The 22,930-nt window shown below is 47.2% G+C and overlaps 1 protein-coding gene across 1 annotated transcript; it reads right to left on the bottom strand.

Annotated features, from left to right (window-relative positions):
- Positions 1 to 1,432: 1,432 nt before the first annotated feature.
- MAS1 (MAS1 proto-oncogene, G protein-coupled receptor) lies at positions 1,433 to 2,410 on the bottom strand. Its single transcript, XM_031679906.2, has one exon. The coding sequence runs from the start codon at positions 2,408 to 2,410 to the stop codon at positions 1,433 to 1,435; it is 978 nt and encodes a 325-aa protein (XP_031535766.2).
- Between the last annotated feature and the right edge of the window lie 20,520 nt (positions 2,411 to 22,930).

Below are 22,930 nucleotides of genomic sequence, written 5' to 3'. Positions count from 1 at the left end.
GGTTACAGGCCGCAGAGGAAGGGGATGGAGAAGAAACACACTGTGACAGAACTGTTTCATCATGGCGTCTCTGAGCCATCGGAGGCCAACAGTTGTGTAAATACCAGCAGGCTCACTCATGGGTGTGCACATTTTACCCCCACAGAGCCACACGAAGCATCGCTATTATCGTGGGACGCCTAGAAGGGGCAGCAGGAAAGCAAACAGGGTGACCTAGTCTACAGGCCATGGTGATAGGTTTCCCATTAAAACCCGGGACACACTGTCCGGAGGGGCAGGCGAGCAGCAGAGCACTGAGACGCTGAGGAAACCCTGCAAAGACCTGTGCTGGGAGGAACATCTGAGTTTCCTCCGAGAGGGACAACACTCTCCTCAGCCCCTTCCAGGAACGACCCCAGGAAGTGCCCAGAGCCCTGCGCCCAGCTGCGCGAGATCGCTCCCGCTGTGAACATAACCTGCCGCTTCAAGGGGCAGGGGTCCAAAAGCCCCGTCACCCGCAGGAGCTCATGAACTAAGTTTCATTCATGAACATTTATGTCTAGCAAAGGATTTCAAAACAGACTTTCTTTACATTGAGCGTTCCCCCAGAGGGAAAGGAGGCCGTGAGAAATTCCTGTACTGGTGGCCAAGTGTTTCCCCTCACAACCCGAAATCACGCTCTGGCACATGGGGTGTCACAGCATCTGCAGGTGTTTGCAGCAGAGGTGTCATCCCACAAAAAGTCTTCATGCAGCAAACAGAAAGGAGACCCTCATAAATTACACTCAGCATCACAGGACGCATGGAAGCATCCGTACACGACAGAGCTGTGTGTGCGTGAACCCTACAAAACGGAAATACGTAGTTCTTCTTCCACTTGAAGGAGTCAGAGAGACTGACGGCTTCTTAACACTGACTTGTGCCAGATGCTTCCCTTACCTGGTCGTCCCATTTCACCCTCCCACAAGCCTGGGAGCCGTGGACTATTACTGTTACATTTTGTAGGTGAGGAAATGAGACCCTGCGGGTTAAACCTGAGGTCACAGAAGCAGCAAAGACAGAGTCAACCTGAATCCAAAACCCACGTTCTTCTTGCCCGTGGCTCAGCCTTCTCAAGGTCTATCAAATACTTTTGCCTTTTCCTGTGCACATCTGTCAACCTTCCTGTTGGCGTAATGTTGATAGTTCATGAGGAGATGCTGCCAGAAGACCTGAGGAGGAACAGAAGGAGTTTTTTGGAAGGTGCAGAAAGGATAGAGGTCTGACACGTATTTAGGCATTTCCAGAAGGTACAGCACAAGAACGCAATCTCAGCCTTAATTCGCGTCTCCTGCGCATGGGATGGGGCGTCCTTCTGTATCATGTTTAGGAGATACTTCTGGTGCCTTCATTCCAAGCACACACTGCAGCTCGCCAGCATCCCACTGTTTTTGTCCACAATCTCCCTCCCCCATCAGACGACGGTCTCGGTTGCAGAGGTGACGGTGGTGTCTTCCACGCGCCTGGGTTGCATCTCATCTTTGAAAGCTCTGGTCAGAACCACTTTTAAGGACTCCTTGAACCGCTTCTTCCTGCTGCTGCCCACGAAGAAGTAAATGAACGGGTTGGCGCTGCTGTTGATGGTAGAGAAGAGGAGAGAGACGTGGTGCAAGTTTCTGAAGGTCGACCAGTACTCGTAGTAGAGCAGGTAGAGGAGCCTCATGGGCATGGCGAAGATGAAGAACACGACAATGGTAACCGTGATGACCAGGTACAGCTTCGAGGAATGGGACGCCCACGACTTCTTCTGGATCTTCACCACCAGGATGGCGCTGGACACCACCATGAGGGGAGTGAAGACCAGGAAGCTCAGGACAGCGATGAAGATGATCACCGCCCTGCAGTCGCTTCGAGAGTGGGTCTGCCCTTCGCTGTCAATGCACATGACGTACTCCATGGTGGTCACCAAGCAAGAAAGTGCCCACAGGAGGGCACAGACGAAGGCTGACTGGTGCTTGGGGCGATGACATCGGTACCAGATGGGGTACAGGACGGATAGGCACCTCTCCACACTAATGGCTGTCAGCAGATAGAGGCCTGTGTTGTAGCCAAAGAGAAACGTCACTGATAACGTGACAATGGTGTAGTAGTAGCTGGAAGAGAGCTCGTAATCTAAAGCGTAGTCAACAGTCAGAATAAAAATGCAAGAGAGTAACGAGATGTCTGCAACAGACAAGTGGGTGATGTAGACGGTGAAGGGGTTTCTTCTCATCCGGAAGCAGAGGAACCAGAGGAGAATCCCATTCTCAACAAAGCCCAGCGGGGAAACAGTCATGATCACCCAGTGCAAAACTGGGATTTCCCGACGCTGGTCCCCAGCGGAGGTGTTCCTGCTGGCAGAGGCGTTCACAGAATCTTCAGCAATAAATGACGTCCCGTTTGTCTCATCCATGAGGAGGCCTCAGCCCGGGCTCTTCAGGTAGTTTTCTGTAAAGAAGCAAAGAACAAAACAAAACATGAAAGCTGATGACTTGCAGTAAAAGGGAGATTTCAGCTATAGCTTGTAACCTTCACATTATACAAAAAAAATGCTTACTACAGTGTACAACTCTCTTTCTAATGAAGATAAAACTAGACCTTTCACCAGGATGAAGAACTGATTTAATGACCTTTTTTGATGCTCCGTCTCCCCCAAGTAGACTTTAATTCTGTAACGTTACTCACTAGTTGTTAGGTGCCAAAGGGGATCTGGCAAAACAAGAGAGTCAGAATTCCTGGTGTCCATTTCTTGTCTGGCCTGAGCTTTTTGAATGGCATTTTGAAAATCATTGTATCTTCTGTACCTTCATCTCCTGGCTTGAGGGACCAGGTTAATCACATTAAAATGTAATGACATGCACTCTAATATTCATAGTAGCACTATTTACAATAGTCAAGACATGAAACAACCCAAATGTCCATCAATGGATGACTGGATAAAGAAGTTATGGTATATGTATACAGTGGAATACTACTCAGCCCTAAAAAAGAATGAAATAATGCCAGTTGCAACAACATGGATGGACCTAGAGATTATCATACTAAGTGAAGTAAGTCAGACATAGAAAGACAACTATATCACTTATATGTGAAATGAACTTATTTACAAACTGGAAATAGACTCACAGACATACAAAACAAACTTATGGTTACCAAAGGGTTGGGGGAAGGGATAAATTAGGAGTTTGGGATTAACATATTCACACTACTGTATATAAAGTAGATAAACAACAAGGACCTACTGTGTAGCACAGGGAACTATACTCAATATCTATCTTGTAACAACTTATAATGGAAAAGAATCTGAAAAAGAAAAAAATACATGTATATGTATGACTGAATCACTTTGCTGTACACCTGAAACTAACACAACACTGTAAATCAACTATACTTCAATAAAAATAAGATTTTAAAGATAAAAATAAAAAATAAAATGTGATGACAAAATACATGCTTGGGCAACGCTATTGTCACTTTTTAATGCATAAAATGTCATAAGCGATGGGTGATTGAGAGGGAGTAGCTAGAAAAATACACGTTCAGCAGAGTACCAATAACTTCAAAAGTGTAAACGATCTGAAGGCATGTATTTCACGTAGTCTCAACATCTGCGATGGCGCCAGGCCCCTGCTCAGACTGGGTCTGCCGCACAAAGTAGCAGGTGGCACGCTTCAACAAGATGCATTCGCGTCCAGCACTCCAGAGGCCAGACCGTGCAAGAAAACAGAACCGACAGACATTACACAAAGCGCTAACCCGAAACCAATAAAAGTGCTGAATATTTGAGACTGCAAAGCAAAGAGCACCAGAAGCTTTCCCTCACACTTTAGGAATTGCAAAATAAACATATGCATGGCCCCCACCCTCTTCCTGTCATGTAAGGAACATACATTAACCACTTCCACCACCGGCCAAGGGGAAGGGGGGCGTCCAGAGGTCATCTCCTTTGTTCCAGCTTGTGCTGTCCTTGGATTGCTTTCCCTTTCTTTCTTTCTTCCTTCCTTCCTTCCTTCCTTCTTTCCTTGCTTTCTTGCTTTCTTGCTTGTAGTAGTAAAGCATTGTTCTTTGCTTTTTTGGTCCTTGAAGACCAAGGCCCTACATGAGCAAAATAATCAGCCTTTGGGAAGTTAATTAGTAGATACCTGCCTTTTCCTCATGAGCTCACCGGAGGCAGCACAGTACCTAGATGTGATATTTTGTGGAACTTGACTGTCTCTGATGGTACGAGATGCTTCCAGGGTTGACTCAGCAGATCCCCAGCATTGGCAAGGCTCCGAGTTTTCATCTCAGTGCAGCTGTGCCTGAAACCTGGACCAGCAGATGGGCTGGTGAACAGGGTATTTGCTTCCCAGTGATGTCATCCAGGAACCTACAGAAGTCCCTGCCTTCACTGTCTGGGTACCCCTCTCCCCACTAACGCTCCCCTCAGCTGTTCTGATGAGGTCCTGGAAATTATTTTTAATGGAACAGATTCTCCTTTCATTTCATAATTAGACCAAAGACATAAACCCCAACACCCTCACCCACCCAACACAAGGACCAGAATTCACATGTCATGGCTGACCAAAGAGCTGCCGTACAGACCAGGCTTTGTTAGAAGTTTGTGGGTAAGCCAGCCATGTTCCCCAAGTTCATCCATCAAATATTTATTCAGTGCCAGCTTCGGGTACTGGGATACAGCAGTGAATGAAACAGAGAAAGCACCAACCTCCTGGAGTTTTTATTTCAGTGGGGAGGCCGTCGATAACCAATAAACAATAACAACAATGAACAAAAAGATGTCATATTATAACAAGTACAGCAGAGAAAAGTAAAGCGTGGACCATGGCTGGACCAGAGAGCAACTGTGGAGACGTGATGGTAAGACATGGCTGGATCCCGAATGCAATTTGAATTGCTAAGAGATGAGACATGAGTTATTGTAGAAAAAGAGAATACGTTTTTAGCCATCGGTTGAAAAGACAGCGCACAGGTGGAGGGGGTTTGAAAGGGGCACATGGAGTTTGGGAAGCTCATGCAACAGCCAAACTATCTCAGAATGTGCTGGGAGCTGGGGGGATAGATGTAGGCTGAATGCAAACAGGTGAAATGCAAAATCATGAGGCTAGACAAGATTGCCTATGAAAATAGGGGGAATCATAAAGGAGAAGAGGTCCCAGGACTGAGCGCCGGGGCACTGCAAAATGTAGAGTTTGGAGAATGAGGAGAAGGAAGAAAAAGAAAGTGAGACAGATTGACAGAGAGGTAGGAGACAGGCAAGGGAGCAGGGTGTCTAGGAAACAAGAACCAAAGTCAGTGTTTCAAGGTGAAGGGCGTCTGATCAACTGTGCTGACCTCTACTGTAAGTTCAAGTTCGATGAGAACTGGAAATGGACCATTAGAGCAGAGTCATTGCTGACCTGGATAAAGGCAGTTTACCTAGAGTGGAGAACGTGGAAGCCTGATGACTCAGGTGGATCCCAGAGAGGGTGGGGGGGAGACAGGGATATAGACCACTCTCTTGAGGAACTTGAATGAGTGGAGGAGCAGAAAGGGAGCAGTAACTGGAAAGGGCTATGGGGTTAAAGGAGTATGGACAAGCTGATAAGAAAGAAAACAATTGATGCTTCAGGATGTTGGGGTCTAGAGCTCAGTGGAGTTGCTGGCCTTAGTGGGAGCCTAATTTATACATGGGAACAGGAGGGAAAGCAGAGTGTGTGGTTTCTGATGCAGCTAGGTGGGTAGAGTGATGGAGAGCTAAAGTTGGAAGAAGTTCTCTTCTGAATGCATGGTATCTCTTTTTTCAGCAAAGTCAGGAGCAAGGTCATCAGCTAAGAGTGAGGAGCTGTTCAGGGTTTAAGGAGAGAGGGCAAGGTGTGAAATAATCAAGTGGAAGAGGAAAAGGACTGGGGAAATATACAAGGAGCAAGGTTGCCTGGACTAGTGCTCACAGATTTATAGAGAGAATTCAGTGTGGCATGTGCTCTTCTCCAGCTGTGACTCAGCTGTCCAGGTGTGAGTGTGGAGAAAGAAGAGAGTTGGATTCAACCAAGACTGGGGTTCTGTTGGACTGGTGCAGTGGAGAGCAGGGGCCAATGACATGGAAGCACATGGAAGGGAATGGAGTATGGAATTCAACAGGCTCGGAGAACAGTGAGGCCAGGAGAGAGGTGGTGACAGTGAACAGGAAATAGGAGCCATCCGTCCTAGACCCCAGTGGTGTCAGAGAACTGAGTGCTGAGGTCCGGGGACTCAAGGCAGAGAACTGGAAGACAGGAGGTGGAAGCTGAAGAATGGGATGCTTGACACTCAGATTGCGGTGCTGTGGTTTGGGGGTTACTGGTATTGACCCGTGCAGAGCACGACCCTGGGAATGAACGACCGAGGGAGAGCTTAGGACAAGACCACCTGAGGTGAGATCAGGACCCGGAGCCAGGGTGTTGGAAGAATTATCCACACGGACATTGAAACCACTGGGAAATGGTGTTGGGATGCAGGAATATAATTTTGAAAAAAAGAAAAAACTGGCTGTGAGTCAGGTGCTAAAATCTTCCACGAATTTGGGAGAGTGACCCAGGCAAGGCAAGGTTGGCAGGTGATACAGTTGGATGGCGTGCCCTTCAGAGCTGGGTGTTTTGTTATTGTTGGTGATGGTGGTGGTGGTGGTGGTGGTGATGTTTTAGGGGGAAAGAAGAGGCAAGAAGAATAATCTGAAATACAAAAATGGTAGAGGGTAGGAAAGGGCTAGATCAGAGTTGTGCAATAGAAATATGAGGTGAGCCATATGTGTCATTTAAGGTTTTCTGGTAGCCACACACAAAAAAACTAAAAGGAAGCATGTGAAATGAATTTTAATAACATATTTTATTTAACCCAATGTTAAATAAATCCCAGTGTGTTCAAAATACCATTCCAATGTGTAATCGATATAACAAAATTAATAAGCTACTTTACATTCTCTTTTCAACATTAAGCCTTCAAAGCCAGCATGTATTTTACTCTCACAGCACATCTCCCTGCAGACCTGCCACAGTTCACGTGTACATTGGCCACGTGTGGCTGGTGGCTACCATATTGAAAGGCTCAGATCTACGGCCACCACAAAACCAAAAATAGCTTATACAAGGAAGCCAAATGTTTCCATTTTTTAAATAAAAAAACCTAAATCAAAGACCAGAAATGTACAAGCAGGACCTAATCAGAATTTTTAAGAAAAGAGACAAGAACATCTTTCTGCCTCAGGTTCACATCCTGGAATCCCTCACAGGTCACAGCATCATTCAGCTTCTGGCTTCTCATTCCAGGCGAGAGAACTGCATTCTGTTGATTCTTATTTTGTAATTGGTTTTATTCCCTTGATAACTATGTAAGTTTAAAAAGCTAAAGCTCTAATCGGTTCTCAGAAACAATGATCAGTACATATATGTAAACTAAAAAAAAGCAATAAACTGTTTATATGTATTTACATGCAATATAATGTCCAGTCAAACTGTAATAATTCTACCTAATAAAACTGAAACAGGAAAATAAATAGGTCAGAAAAAAAAAAAAAGAGAGAGCGAGAACTCTCATGTACTTCTCATAAAAATCCGTTAGGAAATGTGTTCCAACCCATAAGACCAAATTCTATTTTTCTATTGCAGACAAACCCAAGTAACCAAATTAATTTTCTGTAGATAGATCATCTTTTTTCCCCCCATTTTTCAACGAACATGTAGGTTTCAATCACTGTAAGAGTTAAAGATACAGAAATAAATAAGACACAGTCCTCTGCTCACTTTTGCAGGCGAGGCAGACAGAACTAAATCAAATTCAGTATGAGAAGTGGGATAAAGGAGGCTGTGAGTGCATCGGGGTGAGCATGCACCAGGAGGCACTGTCCCAGGGTTTCGAAGAAGGCTTTAGAGGGCTGGGCCTTGACAGGTTAGTAGGAGTTTGTTAGCTGAGGAAGGGAAAGAAAGGTATTTTGAGAAAAGAGAAAAGAGGGGCAGAGGCATGGAGGCAAGAGGCCGCATATTTTGATGGTGGAGTTTGAGGAGTCTCGTGGACCCTGGGAGGAAGAATGACTTTACAAAGAAATGAACGTCTAGACTGAAGCATGAAGGCTGGTTATGACGCTTCTTTAAATATCAAACTTAGTTTATAGGTTATGCTTATCTGACATTAATGCTTAAAAATTGTGTGGGGTGGCTTATTAAAAATGCAAATTCCAGGGCCCCACTGTTTCAGGAAGCCTGGGTTGGTGCCCTGGAATCTGAATTTTCATAGCCCAGGGGATTCTGGGGCAGATGGGTCAAGGGTCACGATTTGAAAAGCACTACTGTTTGCACTAGGGAGCCATTAACAGTTTCAGTGCAGGGCTAGGGTGGATGAGACCTCAACTGCGTTTTAGAAAGTTGACCCTGGTCACATTCTACCAGCTGGGTGGAAGTGGGCAACGGATGGAGCAAAGAAGCCAGTAGGGGGTTGTTGAAATAGTAATGGCTGAAGGAAAGAATGGATTCCAGAGACATTTCAGAGAAGACTGGGCAGGCCCCCATTCCCGTGAAGGGGAAGAGGGATGGAGGAGTCGGTGGCCTGAGCTTTCCATCTGATGAGACTGTGTAGATAAACTGCTAATGACTGAGATCAGGGCGGCGGCTGGGAGAGCAAGAAAACAAGGAATTCGCTTCGTCATGCACTGATGGTGAGGCCCGGGGAGGCCAACCCGGAGGCTGGGTTCCGGGCACGCTTGCCGGTGCGTTCTCTGCTCCCAGAGGGCTACATCTTTTAATAAGCAGAATCTCATAAAACAAAGAATAATGGACACACATATGAGACCTTTAGAACATTATTCATTACTGTGCACTTGCCTGATCATAAATTTCAAATGCAGAAGTCACCTAAGATCACATGCTCCTCTTCTATTCCCATGTGCCTGGCCTAGATCAGTCTTAGGATCAGTCTCATTTCTTTTTCTCCTTGCTCCCTACACCAATCTATCCTTCCCACACTCTCACACTGCCATCCCTTCCTTTTCTAACACCCCCTTCACCACTCCAGTGTTATTCATTAATTACCTCCATAGCCATGGGATTCCTCTTTATGCAGTTAAAATGATCTCTCTCCCATTAAACCGCAGCCTCCTCCAAGACAAAACTTTATTATACATGTCTGGGTCGCCAGCACTTGGCATAGCCATTCAATAAATACTGATTGAATAATTCCAAGAAACAAAGCCATCACAGTGGTCCTGAGAATGCACCCTGGTTGCTGGTGAAAGAAAACCACCATCTTGAGCCTAGGCCATCACAGTTAATAAAAAGTCCTTGAATGGTTAGCATAACTCGTAAATTGCATACTTGGGCAGATTTTGATCACGATGCGGTTAGAAAGCAAGTAAAAATCCCATTAAAACTCAGTCTCATTAAAAACTAGCAATAACCATCGAAATTGATTTGTTATAGTGTGGTTGTATTTAAACAAATACATTGCTAAAAATCACATTCCCAGCTTTACCAGACCAAAGGGAATTTCAGTCCCTCAAACGAAATAGCAGATGCAAGAAGAGGCTGGAACACAGCTGGTCCTACCTGCTCACCACCCTGCAAACCCTTTCTTCCTCCAGCCCCTTGGCCATTTGCATGCTGTGCGTCTCTGTAGGTGGATGACTAGGATGTTCCAGGTTGGGAAGGATAAGGAGAGTTAGAAGGGTGATTGCTGCTAGCGGGCAGTCACGCTCTGAAAGCAGTGAAGACGAGCGGAAGTAATTGCACAGCAGGATTAACCACTGTGGGTAACTTGTCTCTCTGCCGACCCAGTTCTGGTACCACAGGCTCCATTTTCATGCAGCCCCGTTCCTAGACAGCAGTCATAGTTGCATTTATGCACGTTTACCCAGCAGTGGCTCTCTGCAGTGGAAGAAAACTGCATCCTAACAGACCTCTGAGCCCCCGACGTGGTCGGTAACACAGCAACACAGCACAGGAAGCCCCACCACGCGCATGAGAACAGATGTAAGTCCAGTAACGGTGGCATCAGACAGGAAGCACTATTGGCAACATCACAGAAGCATCTTCCAGCCCCTCTTCCCTCTCATTCCCTGCAAGTCCTACGGAGAAAGCCGCAAGGTGGAGGGTAAAAACGTCATTGCGTAGGACTTCCGGATCCAAAGCATCTTTCCACTGGTGTTCATTGAGGAGAATTTGGAAAATTCAGCGGGGAAAAAATTCACACATAAAACCACTACTCAAAATTAACCTGATTTAACATTTTGGGGTATTTCCTTTTAGTCTTGTTTCTACATCTCACACACACTCTCTTTTAAATTTGAGATTGCAATTTATAATCTGTTGTGGTTGCCTGTTTTTTTTTTTTTCAATAGGACAGTATGATACTCAATACCATATTGCAAACATTTTTTCTGTCAGCATATAGTTTTTTAAAAAAGTGTATCATGCTTTTTAAAATGTTTGAATTTGTGTGTGTGTGTGTGTTTTGGGGGGCAGTAATTAAGTTTATGTGTTTATTTTTAGAGGAGGTACTGGGGATTGAACCTAGGACCTCGTGCATGCTAAGATGTGCTCTACCACTTGAGCTATACCCTCCCCCTCCCCATCAGCATATACTTTTGTGAATGAAAAATATTGCCAGCCATATAAGTAAACAAAGAATTCTGCGGCCATCAAGTTATCAGCCATTACCTTCACCACCCACTACAGTGAGTGGAGGGAACTCAGGATGCAGACAAGCAGACAGCCTGGCCTCTGCAGCCGCCCACAGTGGTGTCCCTTGAGAGAACTCAGGATGGAAAGGACAGGACACTGGCCCTAGACAGCTAGGTGCACATCAAAGGAATGATTTTAGTGAGCCCAGACCTTTGTACCTTCCCATACATAGAAAAGCACTAAATTCCTTAACTTGAGACTCTGTTTTTTTTAAATTAACAGTAATCTGTTATGTTCTGACTATCTGGTTTTTGTTGCAAAAATTCGTATATATATCCTGGCTTCTCCCTTGCCTGTGTGGAACAGTCTCTTAGAGCGGTCTGAGAGGCTGTGTCCCAGGCTCAAGTCCTCAGGAAGTCCGATGCATAAAACATAACTTTCAACTTTTAGGTTGTACATTTTATTTCAGTTGACACTTAAAAAAAACCACGACTTTAATTGTCACTATTTGGATGCACCATAACTTATTTTTAATAACCCTCTAACTTGGAACATACCAGTTGCTTCTGATTTTTCAGAACAGCAAAGCAGTGTAATGAACTTTCTTGGATGCAAATTTTGTGCACATCTCTAATCATCTCCCTAGGACATATTTCTAAAGGTGGAATTGTTGGATCAAAGGGTAGAAATATTTTTCAAGCTTTTAAAACATTTTAACAAGTTATCTTTCAAAGTCTGTACCAATTATACTGACCTCAGCAGTATATGAACGCTTTTTTCCCCACAGCAGATATACCCTTTTGGCCCCACAACATCTCCCTTTCTTAAAATTCCCAACTCTGATAAGTGATTAAAAAGGAGCTTTGTTTTAATCTGCATTCATTTGCTCACTGATGAATTTAAATATTTTTTCATGCTAATGGTCACCTGAATTTCTTCGACAGATTATTTTTTCATGTTCTTTGCCCACTTCTTTTTATTGAATTAGAAGAATCCTTTGTACATATAATACTTTGTCATATATGTTACAAATTCTTTCCCCTGGAAACTGGATATAGCTTGTCATTTTCTTAATAACACTTTCTTACTGTTACAAGGCTGCCTGTACTCTGTTGATCGTTGAGGTTTACAAGTTGAAGGAATCATGTAGATACTGCAAACCACACTTTATTTTACAAGTGAGGAAGCTACCTTATAACTAGTTCAAGATTACATATTTAGCTAGCATCGAAGATGGAACCAGAGCCTAGATTGCCCACCTCCAAGTGGGCACTATTTCAACTCCCTGCCCTAGTCTTTTGTCAATAGTTTATCTATGCATGAAGTTCACTTACCCATGCATGTGGGTAGCAGACCTTTGGGGACATTTAACAATGGCATTCATGTCACCAGAATGGATTATCACAATCAACTTGATTGTTAGTAATTATTTTTATTAAAATCCTCAAGGGATGGACTCTTTGTTTATCAAAGAATGTTGTTATTTATTAGAGGATAGATTTTTATTTATTAAAGCAACATCTACCCAATGCCACACACTGAACAACAATAAAAACAGATGGGGATGAGCTGTTTTCAGTTTCTTCTCATCCCATTTTTTTCTGCCATATGGAGCAACTATAGTCATCACCACTATCAACAAACACTTATATTAAGAAAACAACATAAGGGGAAGGGTATAGCTCAGTGGTAGAGTACATGATTAGCATGCACGAGGTCCTGGGTTCAAGCCCCAGTACTTCCTCTAAAAATAAATAAATAAATAAACCTAATTCCTTCCACCGCCCCCTCCACACACACAAAAAAACAAAAACAACAACAACAACATAGAAAACAAAATTATGGTTACCAAAGAGGAAAGAGAGGGGAAGAGATAAATTGGGAGTTTGGGATTAGCAGATACAAAGTACTATATACAGAATAGATAAACAACAAGGTCATCCTGTATAGGGGACTATATTTGATAACTTGAAATAAACTATAATGAAAAAGAATATATATGTATAATTGAATCACTTTGCTCTACACCAGAAACGAACACAGCATTGTAAATCAATTGTACTTTAATAGGGAAAAAAAAACCAGTAAAAGTGAGATGGTCTGCTCAGCGCATCACACCTTTAGACAAGTCCCCCCCAAAGTAAGTAAGGTGTGGTCTCATTCTCATCCCGAACCCACAGACACAGTACGAAGTGTGCGATCAGTTTCTACTCCGTCTCTCCTTACTATGGGCTCGGAGGTGACACCATTGCCTAGACACACTGTCTTTCCTCTGGCCCCTCTCCTGCCTCCTTTTAGTTTCTTCTCTGTCCCCTTTCTAGGATCTCTTCTTGCCTTTGGGCCACCAGACTCCATTCCTGGCCCTCTTTCCTTCTTACTCTATAAACTCTCCCTGAGTGGCTTCATCCTGCTCCTCATTTCACCTGTTACAGCATACTGGTGGCATCCAGATCTGCAGTCTAACTCAGACATCTCTCTGAGTATCAGACCCTATAACAAATAGCCCTAGATGTCCCTTTTCTTTAAATAGAGGTACCGGGGATTGAACTCAGGACCTCATGCATGCTAAGCATGTGCTCTACCACTGAGCTACACCCACCCCCTAGCCCTGGATGTCTATAATGGGGCCTCTGGTGGCAGCACACGAACCTCAGTTGATCTAAACAGAAGTCTGACCTTCCCTGCTGTTGCATGCTTCTTCTGGTATTTTTAGTCTTTCAAATGAAAGCACTGGATGTTTTACCAGCCACTGCTCATCTTGTATGCTTCCCACACCAGTCCCTAGAATCAGCCATCTCTTCAAAGAGCCCTGGTCCCTATTAGTGGAGGAGGGTATTTAGAAGCCAAGATCTGGATGCTGGGTGTACCCATTAGTACTGAGGTGTCACTGCTCCCAGGCCCTCTCAGTGGACAAAGCTAACCAATATCTGGATACTAATATATGTATACAGTCACACATATACAAACTGTCATCTATATTTCTGTATCTTTCTACATATATATTGAATACCAACGACTTCACACCAATACCTCCAATTTTGAACCAACCTCACTGAGCCCAGTTTAATTTTCTTCCCTCTATATTTGGAATTCCCTTCTCTTGGTGAGAAACCTGGCCCCGCTATCCTCAATGCATTCACCCATTTGATCAGCCCAACTGCGGGTGAGCAATCTCCTGTGTCCACCACTGCCCGCCCCACCCCTGCACAAGGGCCTCCTCACTTGAATGGGCTCTTTCACCTCATGTCAGGCCACCACAGCCACTCTCTCCTGTCCTGGGACGTAGTCCTCCCCCAGCAGAAGCTCTGAACTTGGCCCCGGGTCCCCACCCCCACCATGCATGCCCTCCCTGCCCTGCCCTGTCACCATCAGCAGCACCTCCCTCACCCCAGTGGGGCTGCCCCCAGTGCACGCTCCTCCCCTGCTCAGGCTCCATCACCTCGTCAGAGCCACGGCGAGCCAGACTATGAAGGAGGGTATCCTTAACACCCACCTCCCTCCTGCAAAAACCAAAAGAATCATAGGCAGTAAGATATCTGAATGCAAAAGAGATGTTTGAAAAAAGAGGTTTGACACTGTTCAAACTACACTGCAGGATGACTGTCCATTCTGCCTGTGCCTAAGCCTGCTTTGTCTCCGAGCCACGCTTCACTCAAACTGACTACTAGATGCGAGCCCTAAACAAAGCCTCTTAGCCTCTCTGGACCTCAGCGCCTATATGTCACACGTATTTCACTGTATTTCTAGAAGACTGAGGTATAAGAAAAGCCCGAGACTGAAAAGCACTTTGCCAACAGGAACCTCACGGAAATGTCACACTGAGATCAGAAGTCAACAAGCGGAGAAAACAAGCTTGGTGGTTTCCACAGATGTTTAGGGATGGGGGCTTGCAGGTCTATTTGAAATCACTCCCTGCATTTACATCTCAGTGAAAGCGGGAGGAACAGATGACGGGCACTGAAGCTGACAGAAGAGCAAGAAGGATCAAAGAAGGCAGACCTGGGGGGTGGGGTTCAGCTTTACTGACGTACAAGGCAGAGGGTTTTTTTTTCAGGGATTATATATTTATTTTATTTTTTAAATTTTTTTTATTGAAGTATGGTCAGTTCATGGAAACAAACTAAATGTCCATTGACAGATGCCTAGATAAAATGCTGTGGTACATTTACACCGTGGAAGACCACGCAGCCATAAGGGATGATAAAATGACGTCATTTGCAGCAGCATGGATCATCTTTCTAAGTAAAATAAGGCTGAGTTTTAAATGCTCTACTTATGTGCTTGCTGAAGTTTTCACTAGAGACCTAAGAAGCAGGCATCCCCTTCCACATTCCCATCCAGATGCCCACAGTCCTGCCATGGTCCTGGATTCCCAGTCTCCCACATTACTCATCAAAGGAAGGAAAGAAGGGAAGGAGGGAAAGAAAAAAGAGAAAAGCCAACCAAATGAGGGTCCAGGGAAGGCATCTGAAACCTTGCCTTGTTCCTAGGCAACCAAAAGGAGAGGCCTGACCCTAGGCAGGACCTTCCAGATCTGCGGCTCCAGAGAAAAGGGCAAATTCTTCCCTCCACGTGTGCAGTAACCTGGACAAACAGAAATCCATTTGTGGGATGAAATTTCCATGGCAGGTACAGGGCCTGATGGCAATGTTCTGGGCAGGAACAATTGTCCTGGTCTTAAATGCCTCGTTCCCAGCTTCCTAATACTTGAACCATCTGCACAGAGAAGCAGAAACTCCTTGTTCCCTTTCCAAGTGAACAGCAGGATCTACTTGGAGCTTGTGTCTCAAAAGGAGGGGAATGACTTTCTCTCCTAGGGGACATTTGGCATTTTGATTGTCACACTGAGAGGAGGAGGCTACTGGCATCTAGCTGGCCGAGGCCATGGGTGCTGCTAAACATCCTGCAGTGCACAGAGGAGCCTCCCACAACTAAGAGCTTCTGGCCCCAAATGTCACGGTGGCAAGGCTGAGGCACCTAGAGCCAGACTCGTCACCCCCTTCTCACTGCTGCCTACATAGCGATCAGACACAATCCTGCACATTCTCTCCCCAATTTCCCCCACCCACCCTACCTGGGAAATATTGCCAAGACACTTATATCAAAGAGCAGAAGAGTCCTTTCAAGAGTGCCTTGAGCCCCATGGGCTGAACACCTGACTTTATCATAAGCAACAGAAGCCAGTCCTCATGCCGGTGCCTGCCGAGGAAAGGCGAGGGAAGTCAACCCAGCTTGTTCGCAAGCAGGTGACCTCCCCCAGAGACAGCAAGCACGATCCCTGCGCCCCCAGCTCCTTTATCATTTACAACATCCCGTTAAACAGCCTTGAGCTCCTCCCTCCACGTCCACCACTGATCCCAGGATTGATCCTGAGATTCCTGCCCCCTGCCACGAGTCAAAAAGGAAAAGTTAGTGCCGAAGTTTCAACCCTGAAGTTGAAAACCAAAGTCGGGGCCAGTTAACGCAGTGAAGAAGCAAATTTTCCAGAACGAAGGCAGGAGGAGACAAAGCTTTTTGCCAACATACACCAAACATCTAACACACTATAAAAACAACTGGCACAGAAAGAGTGGCCCGGGCAATAGCTTTTTGAAGAGGGAGAATCTTACTCTGGTTGTCAAGGGCGGCTGAACAATGAAAAGCGGGGGTGCAGACTCACTAGCTCCACGCGCTCAGGGAGGGCCAGAGGTGGCCGCAGACGGGCTCGCCCTCCGCATCCAGGGGCACCGCTGCCCCGCCAGCCGGCAGGGTCTCCGGTCCCAACGTCGCCTCCAAGACGGCTACAGCCTCCCTTCTCTGAAGAAATCAGCGCTGCTCTCCCACCGCTGAAAATATTTGAGCTGTGCCAAGCAGATGGTCCCACGCTTATCAGCAGAAGCTGCGCTTCAAATGGCATCACTCAGCGACACGCTCGAGTGAAAGTCTCCGCAGACCCAGAGCGGGAACGAGCAAGTGATACTTAGAGGTGATTGATCCCTTTAAACAACTAGGGCCAGCCAGGGCTGAGGACAGAGATGACGCAGGGAGAGGCTGCTTGGAAGGGCAAAATCACGTGTGGAGCGGAAGGACAGACCCAGCTCAAATTCCCGACTCAGCTTGTAATTAGCCAAGTGATCTCTGCCAAGCTCTGGAAGACTCAGTTTTGTCACCTGTAAATGGAGTAAATCGTGGCCATCAAAAGTCGCGATGGTTAAATGAGATGAAGGTAAACGCCTACCCTGTGAGGACACCTGGTTAGGGAACTCCACCTCCGTCCCCTTCCTACAACCCAGACTCGGAGAGTCTCACGCCCCCTCGAGTGTGGAAGTGCGATGCCACGGAGGGGGTGAGAGAGAGGACGCAGGCTCCCAGGGATGGAGGAACATCACCGTCCCGACGGCTGCTCTGCCTGATTTGAAGACTATTCCTGGGAGCGGCTGTTTCTGTTAGATGCAGATTCTCACCCAGGCAGTCAAGTAACTTTTTCCCCTGCCCCTGCTCCCTTTTTCAACAGACCCAATGTAAAGATGCCAAGACCAAGCCGGAGGATTCTGGAAGGTCGGACTCGCCAAGCCCTGTGGGACGACCCTCCCCACGTTCACAGCAGCACTTCTGTCTTCTTTTTTTGAAAAGTATTCCTTCACAGTAATTGTGTCAGTGTAGTAATGGGCTCCTGGGACTGATTAAATCAATCAGGGCAAGAAGGCAGACTTCAGATTCTCTGGGAAAACAGACTTAGGAACCCACATGTGAAGCTTCCTCGGACTGTTTTCGTAAGCAGCAAGACGGAAGGCGAGCCAAACGGCTCTAGTGGGAAACCCGACCTGTGGGTCCATCCTCCGATGGGAAGAGGAGAGGGGGGACCGGGGCAAGTCCCCACAAGACCTTCAAGCCACAGGCAAAGTGAGGTGAGGTCGGGGCGTCTACAGGGAGGCAGGTGCTGAGTGGCAAATTGAAAGAGAGGATGAACTCAGTCCCGGGAAGCCAGCGAGCATTTTGGTTACCTGGTTTTGATGTTCCAAGGGAGGAAAGGTGATCTTCCTGAAGATCTTACGTTTCCCACAGGATAATCAGAAACTGCGAGGAAAGCCCGGGCTGTCTAAGGCAAATGGCCAGGCGGAGAGGAAGGAGCCCTCCGTGGAGAGGGCATCAGACCTGCCGAAGAAGACACGGCTAGGAGAGAAGGAGCAGGCTGGCTGAGAAGGTGTCAAGGTCAGGGGCAGGAAGAAGAGAGCGGGAGGGAGAGGGGAGTGAAGGAGAGCAGAGGGCTCCGCTCCTCGGCTCCACGGTTGCTGCTTCTCAGAATCTCAGGAACCGTCCAGATCTTATGAACGTTTCACCCTGTCCCTTCGGGGGCTGTGAAACGCCGAGCAGAGGGACCAACGGGAGGGAAGTCTCCAACGTCACAGAATAGAGGGCCTCACTGATTTGCCTTCCCCAGCTCCTAACAGATCAGAGACATCTGTCCATACTGCAGGGAACGACACGGTGCCCAGTTTGGAAACTGGTAACAGTTACAAGGTGAATGAGGAACAAGGCACCAGGAAGTGGTGCTTGGAGGGGCCGGACAGGGTCCAGGTAGGGGGAGAGGACCTGGGGTGGGCGTGGGGGGCTGGCCAGTCGGGCAGCGCCTGGAAGAGCTGGGGCTCTCTTCCCCCGGACTGAGTGGTCAGGAGAAGGTGCCCACTGTTTTGTGACTAATTGGCACCGCTCACAAAAGCAGGAACTCTTGCAGATGGAGCTGGAGTCTCGCTGGTGGGAGATAATGATTTCTACTCAGAGAAAATACAGCCACTCTGCAAAAATAAAACTGCTTGCATTTAAGCCACAAATAGGTTGGCTATTTCTGTGCCTGGCTTGTCTTTGTGAGTAAGCATCCTCCTCTTGAGAGGTAGGGAGAGTTTAAGGAAGAGCAACGTAGAGAGAAAGAGTAACGGAGCCAGGGGAGCCCAGGGAAAATGAAGAGTTTATGGTCCCAAGTGTCCAGTGCGGAAGGAATTCTAGCTTCACCTCCACAGGTTCCCTAGAGAAACAACACGCTTCTTTCTCCCGTCAAACGACAGGGAAACATGGTGGAGAAGGACTGCAGGGGGCTTTATGGGGTTAAAGAAGGAGGGAGCTTAGGAACCAAGGAGGCCGTACAGTGGACCCATAAGTGGGAGAACCCACGAGTGGTAGACCCGTTAGGTGGTGGACCCTACTAGTAGACCCACACGTGGTAGAATTCCTTTCTTCCATCAAGAGTTTACTCTTAAGTTCCAAAGCTCCTCAATGCCACGTGGGCTTTGCTCAGTGTTCACCCCAGGGACGCCCAGTGGATTCCAGTCACATCCTAGAATGTTCTCCTCGTTTGGACGGAACTCTGCTCTACTCTAAATGTTGAGCCCTTGTTACAGGGAGACAGCCATCAAGTGCCTCCCCAAAGCCCAGCACCGAGTGTCAGAAAGCTGCAAGCGTAGCATAGCATAGCATAGCAAGGGCGTGGGTCGCCCATACTGAGACAAGGGCAGTGAGTGGGGCAGGGGCCAGCGCTCACCCTCGTAGGAAGAAGACCGGCCCCTGAGTCAGGGCTGGAGACAGCAGATCCCCAGAGTGGCGGGCAACTCATTTAGGACCAATTGTCTTGGTTCACCATTTGGCGTAGAACAACTTCAGGTATGTTAGAAATGTGGACTTGCAAACTTGACTAGAGTGATGAGTGATGCTTTACCCATCCATTTGATTGACAAGGTCGCAGAGCAGGGCTGGCCCCGCCCTCTGCCTTCCAGTCCTGCAAAAGGGACTTCAGATCCCACTGGTCAGATAAAAGTCCAAGATAAAACCCTGAGAGCAGAACTCTGATCTGAATCCCATCGGCCTGAGGGAATCTTCGCCCTGCCTCTCCTAGCCTCTCCGGGCCGGGATCCGTTGGGTCTCTCCCAAGGAAGGTCTTTACTTTCAGTGCACGTTTCTTAAACAGCAAGTCTTAAAGAGAAATGCATTTTCCATCCCCTGCCATTTGTTTTCCTCCCACTAGACACAGGCACATGAGAACACGGTGGGGAGCAGAACCCCCAGCGGGGGCCACACCAGGAGACGCAAACCTACGAGGAGGCTGGAGAAGCGGCCCTCCTGGGCAGACCTTGGGAAGGACACAAACCCAGATCAGAACCAGCTGTGGGAGGCTAAGTCCCCAGCCCTGAGCCTCCCAATCCCTCACCTCGGTATTTGGAATTTGCCAGAAAGACTCTTCCCGCCCAGCATGAGCACCTTTGCAGGGAGAATGTCAAGTGCCTGGGGAACATTTGTGACGCGGTTGTCACCCATGTACACACAGCATCGGGCAGTTTCCTTAATGGTAGTAAACGGCCGGCTGCATCCCCTCTGAATCAGCACCTGGTCGGCCACACTGACACCCTCCTCTCTCGACCCCTTACTTAGAGCACGTGCTCTCCCTTGTCCAAACAGCATGAAAAACCCTACTTGTGAGAAAGAGTATTTTTGGAGCATTGCCTTGGGACATGGAGTCTATCCATTCCTCTGGATGTTCTAAATATTACCCTGGGTTCAGCCCTGCATACTTGGCCAGCCTTGTCTTGGCTCTTCATAAAACTATAATTTCTAAATTATCCTTTGGAGATATTCATCAGCTAGCATTTAGAGGCTCTATTAAAAAAAGAGAGAGACATAGAAAGATAACTCTGTTCATGGAGGAACTGGCTAGCATCCTTCCCACCCTACCTCTGGAGTCACCTCTTGGCGATTGCTGCACCAGGAATAGCTGAATTTCTTCTGAGCAGCAGCCAATCTATTTCTGTCAATAGAACCCCATATAGTGTGGGATCAGGGGGGTTCTTTTCCCACCAGGAAGCCTGAAGACACATGTTGGACCTGCCTTTGCAAATGCACCATGTGGCTACTTAAAAGAAAAATGTTTGAAATTACAAATTTAGTGAAAGGTCAGATTTAGGCACCATTAAACTTGTGTCATTGTCCTTTTTCTGCCAATAACTGTGGATTTGGGCAAACAATGTGTGTTTCCCCTTCAGTTTCCTCAAGGAGACTAAAAAAATAAGTTACCTGCAAATGACAGAAACTCACACCTCGGGGCTGCTACCAGCAGCTGTGACTCTGGGCCCACGCAGAAGAGCACTTACTCTGTTATGTTATTCGCGTTACTTGCTTACGTGTCTGTTTTCCCCCAGACACTTAGCTCCTCGAGGCAGAGGCCGTGCTCTACTCACTTAAGATGGGCTGAGTTAAAGAATAACTTGAATAAATCGATTATGTGTAAAACTGCTACTATAATTTAAAATATTGGTTGTTTTATCATTGTTTCTTGGTCATTAGTCTAATTTCTCCTACTGGACTGTGAGAAACCACATGTGCACTTCTGTGTGTGGCCGCCCCTGGTGCTGAGAACACGAGCGGCTGAACCCTGGCCAGTGGTTTGACAATTATCTAGTTCCGCAGAGCTGAGAGTGAGACTCCTGGAGCCCTGGGTGATAGTGGCTGAGCTGATCCATCTCTGCTGATCACAACTAGCACCTAGCATAACCGAGCAGCACCCTTCCCGGGACAGACCCCTCCCCCATACCGTCTGCTTTAGCTCCTCTCTGAAGGACCCAGATAATAGTGCCCGATGCGCATTCCCTAAGTTGTTTTACAGACACTACACCCCCACCCAAGGGAAGAAATTAACTGCTTGATGACCATGAGCACAGAGCCCCCAGGCCTAGGGAGCCTGAGGATGGGTGATGTTAACCCCTGCGACACCCCCTTTACCTCACCATCAACCAGACAACTGTGCACAAGCTGACCACATGCCCTGCAGCTCCCCTCCCTCACCCGGCCTTTAGAATGCTTTGCTGAAACCTGTCGGGGAGTTCGGGCATTCTGAGCACCAGCTGTGTGAACTCCTTGCTTGGCACCTGCAGTAAACACTGCTCTTTCCTTCCCTGCGACCTGATGTCAGGAGGCTGGCTTTACTGCGCGCGGGCGAGCGGATTCACGTTTGGTTTGGTGACACCAGCAAACCCTTCTGACCAGAACACGCTATCAAGCCGCTGACTGCTGTTTCCTCAGGGTATGAGTGGGCCTCTGTAGTGACTGCCCACCTCATTTCAGAGGGCAAGGACTTGCTAACTCTTCCGTAAAACCAGAACGCCTTATCGGGGCCTCGTATGTGCTCGCTGGGTGATTCGGGTGGCAGGTTACGAAAGTGGAAACGGATCCAACTAGCTTTGCTGCAGTTGTCTGAAAACAGCTCATCCGACAGCCTCACCATCGGTGAGTCACAGCCCACACATTGCCCTGACGGAGGGCACTCAGCGTCTGCAGCCAAGAAAACAGTAGTTAAGTATTTCCAAAGCAACCATGGCTGCCTTGGAGCTACCCAGCTGCCCTGTGCTTGGTTATGAAAATTGTATCGGACAAAAGCAAAACCGTCCAGCCTACAACAGTGTAAATTAGGCAAAATAAATAAAATCAACCTTCTTTTTTTTTTTTGAGTGAAGGTAGATTTATTCGGAGAGATACGTTGAAAGGCAAGAGAGAGGCCACAAGGTGTGGGGGTTGGGTGCTCAGATTAAAAGCAGGTACACACTCCACAGACAGAATGGGGGCCATCTCCAAAGAGGGAGAGAGACGGGCGGCCATCACCCTTCTTAATTTGCCCCAGCTTTAATCACTATTCTGGGTAAAGAGGAAAGTACAGTCAAGTTCCCACTCGGTGTGTGGCTCTCCACGTCCTTGACCCATTCTTCCCATGTTTGCTCCTTCCTCATTTCCACAGATCTGTCATCATGCAGGGGTGAGCCAGGGAAACACCCACAAAACACACACCCTTAGCAGAATGTGCTGGAGGAGGAGGTTGTACTACTGGCACAAAGGAGCTCAGGGCTTTTCAATATTTTCCACTGAATGTTCCTCCTGTGCGCTGCTGTCAAGGATGAGTTAGCTCACCTCTGGTCACCATCCCTGAGTCAGAGAGGCTGGCCTTCACACGTCCTCCAAGCCCCAAGGTGGGGGGTGCGGGTGGGGGGACTGGTACGGAAGTGGATTCCTAAGTGCTGAGAGGAGAGAAGAGCATCATAGAGAATGCAGGAGGCCTCAGGGCAAGAGTGAGTGAGCCCTGGGACATGCACTCCTGCCCCTCAGGGCAGAGACCTATTGATACAGGTCAAGCCAAGCCCAACCTAGGTTAATTTCATCATTAATCTGAATTACATTCAATCCCTTAAATAGTTTCAATACCCCGGAATTGTAAAAGGAGTAACCTGAGGTGAAAGTTCTAGAAAGTTGTAGAACGGGAGCATTCTAGGATCAGAGCCTTTCCTGAAAAGAAAAAG

Source organism: Vicugna pacos, chromosome 8 (assembly GCF_048564905.1).
Source record: "Vicugna pacos chromosome 8, VicPac4, whole genome shotgun sequence".
NCBI lineage: Eukaryota > Metazoa > Chordata > Mammalia > Artiodactyla > Camelidae > Vicugna > Vicugna pacos.
Note: the sequence above shows the minus strand (reverse complement) of the source record. Positions and strands in the feature narration are given on the sequence as shown.